General features: G+C 46.8%; 1 protein-coding gene across 2 annotated transcripts in view; it reads right to left on the bottom strand.

The window, feature by feature from the left end:
* Positions 1–5,752: 5,752 nt before the first annotated feature.
* The window catches only part of RIOK1 (RIO kinase 1), a 29,969-nt gene continuing 22,436 nt past the window's right edge, over positions 5,753–13,285 (bottom strand). For both annotated transcript variants that reach the window (XM_069960193.1, XM_069960192.1), the window contains exons 13-17: positions 10,135–10,200; positions 8,632–8,751; positions 8,260–8,313; positions 7,319–7,459; positions 5,753–6,028 (exon numbers count right to left, since the gene is read on the bottom strand). In XM_069960193.1, coding sequence (XP_069816294.1) covers positions 5,918–6,028; positions 7,319–7,459; positions 8,260–8,313; positions 8,632–8,751; positions 10,135–10,200 — 492 coding nt within the window. In that variant the 3' untranslated portion in view covers positions 5,753–5,917. The remainder of the gene's footprint in view (positions 6,029–7,318; positions 7,460–8,259; positions 8,314–8,631; positions 8,752–10,134; positions 10,201–13,285) is intronic.

The following is a 13,285-nucleotide window of genomic DNA, read 5'->3' on the forward strand; positions in this document are numbered from 1 at the left end:
TAGCACAGATCAGAGAAGTAGGTAGGAGCAGTACGGTGATGTATGATGAAGGCACTGCCGTGCAGTAAGTAACTACTATCACTATTATAAGGCCATTAAGGCTAGGTTCACACTGTTCTTTTTAATTATGGAAGTCAATGGAAAAACACATCAAAACAAATGCACATAAAATCCATCCATTTTTTTTACAAAAAAAAAAAAAAAAAAAGCAGACTGCAAAAAACACAGGGTAAACCCAGCCTTAGGCATCTGAGACTGGTGGATACAGAAAACTGAAAAAAGTAGAGGGGAAAAAAAGGAGTAACTTTTATTTTTGAATATTAAGGAGATCACCTTGTATCCCGTGCAGGACCCGGGGAGGAGGACGGAGCGGAGCAGAAGACCTGACAGGTAATGTATGCTGCAAGGACATCGGTAACAATGTCCCTGCAGCCCTCGCTCAACGATCATCGGGCTGTGGAATAGGCCCAGTAAACGAGCGGCGATCTAGCAGATCTGCGCTCGTTTACATCGTTGATCGGGCCCTCCTTGGCCCGTGAAATAGTACCTTAAGGCATCAGAACCAGATTAAGGTCCCAAGGAGGGACTGGGTGCCGGTAAGGGGGAATGACATGAGTCACCCCCTGGAAAAAGGTCCTAACCAGAGAGAGAAAGAGACGCTAACGGTCTCTGGAAAAAAAACGAGAGAGGGGAAACCTAGCCCTTGAGGGAACTAACCAAACTTCCCTGGAGAAAGGAAAGGAGCCTAGGCAACGAGAAGGAAAGGGGAGAGGCGGAGAGAGGGAATGACGAAGATAAGCCTTCCAACATTGTTGATGAATCCGGGCCGAGGCAGGGTTACGCGCCCGCAACATAGTCCTGACGACTCTGTCTGAAAAACCGCGAGACCTTAGGATCCAGATCTCAATAGCCACGCCGTCAATTGTAGGAAGGCGAAATGGAGGTAGGGAGGCGGGTGGCAGATCGGTCCCTGAGATAGGAGATTGACGCAATCCGGGAGGCGCCATGGGACGTCGGCGGCGAGGTTGACAAGGTCCGCGTACCAAGCGTGTCTGGGCCAGTCCAGCGCCACAAGGATCAGCGGAACACCCTCCGCCTTGATCTTTCGCACTACTCGGGGGAGCAGCGGAAGTGGAGGAAAGAGGTACAAAAGAGCAAACTGGTGCCAAGAGATCACCAGTGCGTCCACGGCCAGTGCTTGAGGGTCCCGGGAGCGGGAGACAAAGGTCGTCAGTCAGCGATTGAGGCGAGATGCCATCAGGTCGACATCCGGGGTCCCCCACCTGCGGCATATTTGGGCAAAGACCTCCGGATGCAGTGTCCACTCTCCTGGGTCCACGCGGGTGCGACTGAGATAGTCGGCTAGCCAGTTTTCCACGACTGGAATGTGGACCACGGACAGAGCTGGAACGCTGCTCTCTGCCAAGGAGAGGATCAGCGCCACTTCCTCCATTGTGGATTTGCTGCGGGTCCCTCCTTGATGATTTATATATGTCACGGCGGTGGCATTGTCGGTCTGCACCCGCACAGGAAGACCTTGGAGCTGCCCCTGCCAATGGAGAAGAGAGTGGCGAATCGCCCGAAGCTCTAATACGTTGATTGGGAAAAGAGCCTCTTGAGAGAACCAGGTCCCCTGCGCCGCCTGACCCTGCCAGAATCCGCCCCAGCCCTGTAGGCTGGCGTCGGTCGTCACAATGTGCCAGTGAATGGGGAGGAATGAGCGTCCCTGGCAAATGCGTGGGGACTGAAGCCACCACTGTAGGTCCCATTTCAAGTGAGCCGTGATCTTGATCCTCTGCTCCAAGGAAGGGAGACATCTGTCCCACCGAGATAGCAGGAAGAGCTGAAGGGGTCGAGAGTGGAACTGGGCATAAGGAACGGCCTCCATGGAAGCCACCATCTTCCCCAGAACCTGCATGCAGTAGCATATGGGGATCAGACGGCGGCTGCAGAGGGTCCTGATGCCCGAACGCAGAGAGACCACCTTGTCCTCCGGGAGGAAAACCCGAGCCTGTCTCGGGTCGAACCTCATTCCCAGAAACTGGATAGACTGGGAGGGGATCAAGGACGACTTGGGACGGTTGAGAAGCCAGCCGAACTGAGACAGCGTGTCCAGAGTGATGTGAAGTCTCTCCAAATTCTGCATCCTGCACGGAGCCTTGATGAGGATGTCGTCCAGGTAGGGAGTGACAGAGATCCCTCGGGTTTGGGGCAGAGGCCAGACCAAAAGGGGAGGGCCACAAACTGATAGTGGTCCGACCCGACCGCAAATCGCAGAAACAGCTGGTGGGTGGGTGGGTGGGGAATGGGAATGTGCAGGTAGCGTCCCTGGAGCCGGGAGAGTTCCTCGGTGGACATCCAGGACGCCTATCACTGCCCGCAGAGATTCCATGTAAAAATGGGACAGATGCACGTGGCGGTTCAGGCATTCAAGGTCCAGGATTGGGCACACAGAGCCGTCCTTCTTTGGGACCACAAAGAGGTTGGAGTAAAAACCTCTGAAGCGCTGATGAAGTGGGACGGGAATGATGACCCCCCTTGTCCAGCAGGGAGAGAAGAGCCTGAGAAAAACCGGCCGCCAGAGAAGGTGAACGGGGGGCCCGAGAAAGGGGGAGGGAGGAAAATTCGATCTTGTAGCCCCAGGAGATGACGTCTCGAACCCAGGTGTCCGGGACGTGATGGAGCCAGACATCACGGTATTCCAAAAGGCGCCCCCCCCCCCCACTCGAACAGAGTTGGGAGGGTGAAGACCTTCAGGATGTTGCAGACTTGCAAGGGCCTGACTTGAAAGAACAGTTAGGATTGGGGCGGTGCTGAGTCCGGCCGTTGGCGTCCGAGGGTAGACAGACCCTCTATTTTCAGGATCTGCTCCCTGGATGCATTGCAGCCAGGGGGGATCAAGGGGGATCTAGGATATCCACCATGTCCATCCCTGTCTGTAAACCTGTAGAGAAAAAGAGAAAAAAAAGATAACACAGGCAGAACTGGTCTGGAGCTACCAGACCTATGTCTGCCTCCTACTGACACGAAGCAAAACTGAATTAGCTCAGTGCCAGTGGGCGGGTAGCCTGCTGGGAGGAGCAGACTTCTGTTTTCTTTTTTTCTTAGTGTCAGCCTCCTAGTGGCAACAGCCAATAACCCATTGTGTCTGTGTCCCCCAATAAGACGCACGAGAAAGCAAGTTTTCTAAAGGAATGTATTAGCAAAAATATTTAACTTGATGAGTCCTACAAGTATAACTATATTGGGTGAGATAAGAGTATCCCTTTAAGACATTGAATAACCACTTTAGACACAAATCTAATGATTTCTAAACTTCACCTGGTATTTAGACCTGCAACAGTTCATCAGGGTATAGATTTTAACAGCTTTGGCTGTCCAGGTATGATGGGAATTGTAGTTATGCACACTAACTCCACTAACTTGGTCGACTACGATGCTTAGAAAACTTAGAGTTGTCTTTTAGTTTCCCTTTGACAAAAATGACAGGAAGAAGCAAATGGAGACCACCTTAATTACTTTTTTGGGCAGCATGAAAATGATCACAGGTTTTTTTAAGTCTTGCCTGTTTCACGTTGCTTAAAGCGACTCTGTACCCACAATCTGTCCCCCCCAAACCACTTGTACCTTCAGATAGCTGCTTTTAATCCAAGATCTGTCCTGGGGTCCGTTCGGTAGGGGATGCAGTTATTGTCATAAAAACAACTTTTAATCCGGCAGAGCTGTGTCTAACGGCCGGGGCTTACATTTGTATATGCATTAGACTGGCACACCCTCTCTTTCCTTCCTCCCCACCCTCCTCATCATTAGGAATGATCCAGGGACATTTACTGCTGTTTGAGCTTTGCACAGATGTATTAACGATCCAGCCCATGTTCATTATACACACAGGTGGGGAATAGGAAGCAATCTGCCTGGAGCATTCCTAATGATGAGGAGGGTGGGGAGGAAAGACAGAGAGGGTGTGCAGCCTAATGCATATACAAATGTAAGCCCCGCCCGTTAGACACAGCGCTGCAGGATTAAAAGTTGTTTTTATGACAATAACTGCATCCTCTGCCGAACGGACCCCAGGACAAATCTTGGATTAAAAGCAGCTATCTGAAGGTACAAGTGGTTTGGGGGGGACAGATTATGGGTACAGAGTCACCTTTAAATCACTTGAATTTTCCATTCTAGTTTGGATTCCCACTGATTTCATGCTGCGCCATGCTTGATTTCAGTACAAGGAAGTTTCAACTTTAAAATTCATTGATTTTAGAATTTTCACTGTACAAATATTACAATACAATAAATGTAGAAATCCACAATGGAGCTCAAGGAAGGTTCTTCTTGTCCTCTCCTATGAGTATTCCTAAAACAAGGGGTGGAGACCACATTGTGTCTACTATCCTGTCTCTTCCACACCTAGGTGTGACAGCCTGAAAGCCTGTATAGAACAAACCAAGGCATCATAGAGTTTTTCCTCATCCTAGTCACTATTGATGCAGAATTCTTCAAGCATAGTATCACCTTAGAGGCTATGAATCTTTTCCAGGCACACCTACATTAAAACAAAGCCGGTTTTACTTGCTCCCTAAGTAAGGTGGCTACCACACCTTTAAGTCCATCTCTATTAAAATATAAGCAATCTCTTCTCTATACAAATGTTGTTGTAGTGTTGAATACTGTATATAGTATGCTAATCTCGGGGTCAAGCAAACTATTTTTGGTGATTCTTCAAACATAATATATCACATTGAAAAAGCAGACCATACTCCAGGCAGCATGTTATAGAGCAAGGGGAGCTGAGCCTACAATCTGTAGGAAAAGATTCAGCAGAACTTAAAAGTGACAGACAGCTATCATTGTATGCACATATACAGGTAGGACTGTCAATTACTGGGTAGGACCACCCACTGGACTCCTAAGCCCTAAATAAACAGGAATTTACATAAATAAATGACACGTTTGTCAGATTTTTTTTCCCCAACAAACTATATAACAATCTGTTCAGCTCCTTCTCATCTATAACATGCTGCCTGTGGTATGGGCCGTATCTTCAATGTGACAGATTCACGTTAACCTCTTCAAAACTGAAGTCCATTCACTTAGTCCTGTCTGCGCATATAAAGTACAGTTTCTTTGCAGCAAAAGCAATGCCAGGTACCCTAATGGCCCTATTCCATGGGTCGTTTTAGAGGAGCAAACGAGCGCTATTAGCGCTCATTTGCTCCTCGTTCGCCGCTCGCTGCCGCCGCTATTCAACGCGGCTGCAGCGAGCGGGTGAGTGCGGGAGGGGCGGCGGGGAGCTGCGGGGGGGCTGCTCGGAGGATCGCTGATCGTCCGGGCAGCCCATAGGATATAGCAGCGTCTGCTGCCGATGCTCCTATTCAACGGAGCAAGCAGCAGATCGCTGCTATATCAGTCGCTTGTTTTTCAACATGTTGAAAAACAAGCGACTGCAACGATCAGCCGACATGAACGATGTCGGCTGATCGTTGCACTCTATTCCACGGAACGATTATCGTCCGTAGCGGTCGATGTCGTCCGAAAACGAAACGATAATCGTTCCGTTGAATAGAGCCATAACTCTTCTAACAAACATTACATATGTTTGTGTCCCAGCTAGGTGCATTGTGCCCCTCACCAGCATTTATTAACTCTATAAAAGACTGGATGATGTTTAAAAAAAAAAAAAAAAAAAAAAAAAAAAAAAAAAAAAGGCATATTGCTATATGTACAGTATATTAAAAAGCTGTAAAACTTTGACTTATTTCTCTGAATTCGTGTTGTAAGAAAGCAGTATGCAGACTGCCAGGACACTAATGATATTACATATTGCATGCTTCATATACACACAGTGTATTGCTGCCAGCTCATCTGTAAGATGGATGTATCACACAGTCAGTGCACCCTTGCTGCACATCAGCACAGTCTATTTGCCCTTCTTCATTTTGGCAGTCTTTTCTTTCCTTTTCTTCACATGTTTTGGGATCTTGCTCTTTCGCTTTTCTCTTTGTGCTTCTTTGACTATTTTTTTCCTTTCCTATTAAAAAAAAAAAAAAGGGTAAAAAGGCATGAGAAAATGTGCTGACAACAGCACATTTGAATTCATGAGAAGCTAAGTTGGTTGCCAGAGAAATAAAAGGCTTGGCAGAGCATCATACAACAACATGAGCAGGATCAAGGCAGAAATTGGCGGTATAAACAAAGAAACAAATCAACCTAAGACTTATAATCTAGCAAGGGAAGGATAACCTATCCTCACATCACAAATCCAGCAAACACTCATGGTACTGGCTTGCCCACTCAAGGGTTGCTGTACTAAAGTTTCATCAGATTAGTACCATAAACTATGATACTATGACGCCATGTTAAAACATTTTTGGAGATAATAGTTAAAATACAATTTGGCAGCATGCACACATGACTAAGGGCTACAATAAAGTTAAAAGATGCACTTGCCTGAGTGGCAAGCCACAGCTCTGGCATACATGCTCCAGATCCTCAATGCTAGTAATGCTACTACTCACAAAAATTAAAGTTGCAGTGCTGTATTCCTGCAATGTATTCTGGCTGCAACTTGCAGCTCAGGACTCTAGTGACTTTCTCCACTTATGGCCTATATACAGGGGATATGGATTATGGCCCCATTAGGGTCATATGGTGTGCACACAGGATACAGCATCAGGGCCTCTGTCTCTGCACACAAGCTATTCTGTCCTCTGTCAGAGAGAGGTTATCATTACCAACAACCATTCTGCAATAAATAAATTGCATATACATTTCCTAGAATGCATCTTAGAAAATGGACACTTAAAAATTGTACACGGTCATACAAGAACTCTAGGATGGATTATCTTTCACATAGCAATGACAGAACAGAGCATGAAATGCAACGCTTCATATAAAGAATACAGGCTGAAAATAATCCCTAAACAAAAGATCTACTCAGTAAGTTGGAGGCAGAGTGCCAAGAGAAGACTATTATCCATTCTTAATAAAAAGCAACTCAAGGAGTGAAGGTTAGCATTGTCTCTCTCACTGCCGCCTAGTGTCCCCACTGGTGTTTAACTGTTTGTGCCAATGAATACATGCTTACTTTCTATTTGGAACATTTCTGGACAGGGCTGGGCAGAGGTCACAGTGCCGTTACATCTGAGATCAGGCATTTGCAAAATAAGTTAAAAGTAAAGGGAGGTTAAGGAGTGAAATTCATTGGGGAGGATTAACCAGACGTTCTGGATATACCAATTCTGCTAAACTATCCAGCATACAATTCACTATCTGCGAAACTGTGTAGCAGCAGTGGAATGATTGATGATGTTTCACTAACCTTTCTATCTATTTCAGAGGCAGGAGTTTGATCTTTGGGGTGCACATCTCCAGAGTCCGACCGAGACTCATCACCACTATCAGCGTCAGAGCCGGATCCATCGTGCTGCTCATCATCGCTTTTCTGAAGCAAAGCTGGTACCTGGTCAAACAATATGCACACATGTAAAACACAGGCACAGTATTAATGGGAAACAAAACAGGCCAAGTATACGTGGAACATTGTTTCCATAGAGCACTTTCTCTCGTTCACCTTACACAGGCACTGCTCCCCTTTAGTGGATAAAGCGATTGGTTAAGATCACCTACACTGGTAGCGGGGATTATTTTGTTACTTAGAGGTGGCTGCTGGCAATATTACTGGAGCACACTGTAGCTGGTACTCTACTTGGTGCCCATATTTCAACAGCTGTTGGCCAAATTTGTTTGGCTGACAGCTATCTCTCCAATTACCCCCCCCCCCCATACACATGAACTTTTAGCTAGGCCAAGTATTCTGAACACAGAGGATGGGTAAGTTGCTGCCAGATAGCTCTATCAGCAGTTCATCTTCTCAAAAACAAAAAAAGTCAAGCAGTTGAATTCTCACATGCCAGATCCTTCTCACCCCCAACAGCACCCTCCATACACAATAAACCAGCCAGTGCCACCAAAATCACTGGGTTTGGACGATTTTTCACTATTGTGTATGAGGGCCCTTTGGCTAAAGTGGTTCACGTAACCCCATCAGTGTTTAATCCCTTACTTTCTTTTTAAAATGAGGTTCTGCAGCAGATGACTTGTAAATTATATTAAGCATACTATACATTAGACACCTTTGGGGCAAGCGCTTTATGCTTAAATTCCCTGGTGGACTAAATATTCTTATTATTTACAGTATACGGCATATGGCACAAAGGGTAACTCTAGGAAGAAATGGGGATAGTAAGTGATCCAGCTCACCGTCTCTGCACCTGACAAATCTTTTTTCAAACCAGTCACAGTCTGATAGAGAATCTATTAAAAAGAAAAAGACAAGGAATCATAAATGGTAAAAAGAATAAAAAATTGGGCTCACAACAAACTGAATGAGGTATTGTTTTTAATCATGGTTAACACTTGGTTGCTTCTAATTTAATATGTGTATTTACTATCTTGTATTCAATAGTATTATGATTTTTGGCATTGTGCCTAATAAATAGTAATATTTCACTGTTTTTCTTACTCCACATCCAACATCTTTATTAGATCTACCTGTGTCATAGAGCAACCAAGTGGGCAAAACTATATTTGTTGTGACCATGACTGTAAACTGAAGAACATTACGTTACTCACATTATCCTGTTGTATGTTAAGTGACATGTCTTCTTCTTTCAACTTCTGCATTAAATCTACATCCCTTTCGTAGTTCTTCACTTCATTTAGAGTTCGAGGAATATACGCTTTCTTGAATACCTAAAACATTGCAAAGAAATGTATGATGAAAAAGGCTGCCTGAGATACAGTGAGAGCAAAAATAAACCCAGAATTTTTATGGACTGCAAATAAGAACACACTGTTATGCATGTCAGGCTGCATTCCCACGTTCCATGATCCTGACAGATCACGGACGTGGAATGCATGTGCTGGAGCCCCCCTGCGCCCGGACAGCATCTGTAATTAGATGCTGGGAGCGGGAGAGACTGTATTCATAAGCGTCGCGCTGTATTAACAGCACCGCGTGGCTGATTCATTACAGCGCGGCGCTTATGAATACAGTCTCCCCCGCTCCCAGCATCTAATTACAGATGCTGTCCAGGCGCAGGGGGACTCCGGTACATGCATTCCACGTCCGTGATCCATCAGGATCACGGAACGTGGGAATGCAGCCTCAGACACAGCCAGAGGGTAAGTTCCCACATAGCGAATTTGCAAGCAATTTCCACACCATTTACAATAAAAGTGAAACATGTAAAATTATAAGAAAATCTCCACACTGAAAAAAATTCACAGGAAATCAGAACGGAAACAGACATGCAGTGTGGGTTACAAATTTATGTGCAAGTGATGCTGTGGATTTATTGTGGATTTTACCCATTGCAGCTGCTGAATGGAATCTTCAACAGAAGCCCATAAGAGAGCCTCCAATGCAGATGTGAACCTTGCCCCACAACTACCTGCTGCGCTTTAGCCCTCCTTTCACTTATTATGACAGGAAAGGGGAACATTCAGCCCTCCAGCTGTTGCAAAACTACAATTTATGACTACCATCTTGTCTGGACAGCCAAAGCTACAGTTGGAGGGTTGAAGGTTCTCAATCCATTCACAATTAAAAATCACCAAAAAACAAACAACCTGCTGCTAAAATGTGTGAGAATCCAGCCCAAACACATCAGATTACTGTCAGCCAAACCCATCAACTATCTATGTGTATGGGGGCCTCCCAACTCCTCTCCAGCAGCAGCTATTGGGCAGTTGAGAATTTAACATGCCTAATCCTTATGTTTTCAGCAAAAATAAGCTGTGCCAAAGGTGTCTGGTAGTGGCTTACTCTCCCCATTCAAAGCACTCTCATACAGGCTCAGCTGTACAGTATGTGCATGTGTATGACAGGGACAAGAGAAATGGCTGTTGGCTGAACTGCATCCTATGTGCACAGCAGCTTTCAACACCTTTTGGGTTACCTTTTGATTAAAATAACTGCCAAACAAAAGAGCCTAATTCCCTGAAACTTTAATTTACTCTGCAGAGTGTCCTGGGACATGACAGCATCCACACACCACTCATGTTCCTGAAGACCTTGCACTAGATAAAAGCAGCATGCCCTGTACATGTCAAATTATACTAAATATTACTTACCTCTTCATCTACTTTATCTTGATTTGATCTTTCTTCTTCTGTTCTTTGAGCTGCTATTTCCATTGCCTGTAAAGTTATAAGAGGACAAAAGTCATTTCAATCATTTCTATACAATTCTATGACAGCCCACTGCCCCTGAATGTTTTTTTTTTTTTTTTTATTCCTTGACAGCATTAAAAGCTTAAAATAAAAACCAGGTTAAGGCAGCCCAAATAAGTGCCAATCACAAAAATCGGCACACACTTGCTGCAGTCCATTTACTGACGTAAACCCATGTGTGCCATCTGTGCTGTTACATAGGAGGGCATGTAAAAGTGCCAATAACTGGATTGTGAGTGACTGGAAAGGCCAATTAACTCGATCCCAAGCCCTAAAAGAAGACTTATAAATACTTAAAGGTCATTGAAACAGGGGTACCGAGAGAGGATAGCTGGGGAATTTATCCAAGAATATTAGACTAACAGGGGACTGATTGATTGAAGTGACTCCAGCTCTAGAGTAAGAGTGAGCCAGACCGTCAGTTCTCCGGACTGAGGATAACACTGCCAACAGCAAGTGAATGCCGCCAAGGAGGAAGGTAAGACACATACCGTCATCCTGAGCGCCCTATGTGAAATAGGGGGCTATAAGCAGGTTTGATTCTTCTAACCTGCTGATAGTTCCCCTTTAAGGGCAGAGTTAAATTACTGAGCATATTTAGTCAGGGGGAGCACAGGTAGGAGCCAGGATCCAGTGGATCCTCAACATGGGACCAATCTTCAAGAAATCTGGTTTAACTTTGCACCTGGATGTCATACAGGCCAAATGCAAGATGTGCCTCTCACTATAGTTTTGGGACATCTGATTCAGAATAGCAAGAGTCACAGACTGCCCTCGCTCTATGAGATGGGGGGTCTAATATATATTACAGTCGCAATTCAATGGCTCTGCCCTATTTAGAGTTGAGCATCCTAATAGTATTATTTAGTAATGCTGACTGACCTGCCTACCATGATGTGTATAGCTGCCTACGGACAGCAACACAAAAGGATGCAGTGATGTTATGTAGCTTCTGGAATAAGTAGATTGGTGTGCGAGTTGGAGATTGTTACAGTATAAGATTTTAAGCAGATAGCAAGAATCAAAGAGGTTATAGCAAATGCTCCATACAGACAGGGCAGCACAATATTGCTAGCAGGCTCACTTTAACCCCTTGCCGCAAAATGACGTTCCTGGAACGTCATGTAAAGCAGGTAGTTCCCGCAACATGACGTTCCAGGAATGTCATGGCTTCCCTGCCTCCCCCCGCTGTCCCTATAGAAGATCGGGCAGCAGGAGGATGCTATGTCACACAGCATCCCCCTGCTGTCTCTGCCCGGAGGGGAGCCGCGCTCCCCCCGGGCAGTTAACCCCATAAACGCCGCGGTCAATGCGACCGCAGCGTCTATGGGGAGATCGGGCGATCGGGCGGCGGGGGGAGGCTGCAGCACATTGCCTCCCCCCACCGCCACAACTAGTATGTCCCCCGGCCCCCTCCCCTTGTCCCCCGATACCGGAGATCACCGCTATTACCGTTATAGCGGTGATCTCCGGTACCGGGAATTACCGGCGCCGCCGATAGCTTTCATCTCCCCCCACCGTGAATCCACGGTGGGGGGAGATGAAAAATGTCCCCTCAGACCCCAGATCAGACCCCCGATCACCGTACCCGGGCGGCCATCAGATCCAAGATGGCCGCCCCCATCCCTGCGATGTTTGTTCGCAGGGATGGAAATAAAATAATGATCAAAGCCCCATGCTCTCCGCCACCGGAGGTAGCGGAGAGCATGGGGCAGTGATCGGGGACCCCCCCCCCGTGTGGTCCCGGAGCAGGCGATCGGCGGTATATACTATATACCGCCGATCGCCTGTTCCCAGTGCTGCCGGCACTTTTTATCCCCTGTCACCATAAATCATTGGTGACAGGGGATAAAAAGTGTCACCGTGCCCCCCCCCCCAAGTCGCCCCCCCCACCCCCCCTGTCACCCCCGTCCCCCAGTCACCCCCCCCTTCCCCATATACTCACCGGATCCACGGAGCTCCTTCCTCCTCGACGTCCTGGCTGGTTATGAAGTGCACATGCGCTCCACAACCAGCCAACTCTGAAAATTTTAAGTGACAGAGACCAATTTGGTCTCTGTCACTGAACTATGATTACTGTGATAGAAAATATCACAGTAATCATAGTAATACAGTGAAAATGAATGTGTAAAAGTACAAAAAGTGACAAACATACAAAAAAATAAAACACACACTTTTTTTTATTATAGTAATAACTGCAGTTTACTCCCAGATTATTCCTAACCCCCCAGATTACCCGTAACCGCCCCAGGTTGTCCGTAATCACGCCAGAATGCATGCAACCACCGCACGTTGACCGTAACCACCGCACGTCGCCTCTGACCACCGCACGTCGCCTCTGACCACCGCACGTCGCCTCTGACCACCGCACGTCGCCTCTGACCACCGCACGTCGCCTCTGACCACCCCACGTCGCCCCTGACCATCCCACGTTGCCCCTGACCATCCCACGTTGCCCCTGACCATCCCACGTTGCCCCTGACCATCCCACGTTGCCCCTGACCACCGCACGTTGCCCCTGACCACCGCACGTTGCCCCTGACCACCCCACGTTGCCCCTGACCACCGCACGTTGCCCGTAACCACTGCACGTTGCCCTTAACCACCGCACGTTGCCTCTAACCACCCCAAATTGCCAATGACCCCCTCCAGATTGCCCATAACCACGCCAGATTGCCGTAACCAACCCAAATTACATATAAGCACTTTAGTTTATCCGTAACCAACCCAGATTGTCCGTAACCACCTCACGTTGGCCGTAACCACAGCAGGTTGCCTGTAATCATCTCAAGATTACCCGTAACCATAGCAGGTTGCCCGTAACCACCCCAGATTACCCGTAGCCCCCCCACATTACCTGTAATCTCATTTTTTTATTGTATTTTAGTAACTGCGCTGTTCTAATAACCATTACTAGCTGAGGTTTTGCTCCAGCAAATTGGCGCTCCTTCCCTTCTGAGCCCTGCTGTGTGCCCATACAGTGGTTTATGCCCACATATGGGGTACTGTTCTACTCAGGAGAACCTGCGTTACAGATTTTGGGGTGAATTTT

The sequence above is a fragment of the Dendropsophus ebraccatus genome, chromosome 2, assembly GCF_027789765.1.
Source record: "Dendropsophus ebraccatus isolate aDenEbr1 chromosome 2, aDenEbr1.pat, whole genome shotgun sequence".
Lineage (NCBI taxonomy): Eukaryota > Metazoa > Chordata > Amphibia > Anura > Hylidae > Dendropsophus > Dendropsophus ebraccatus.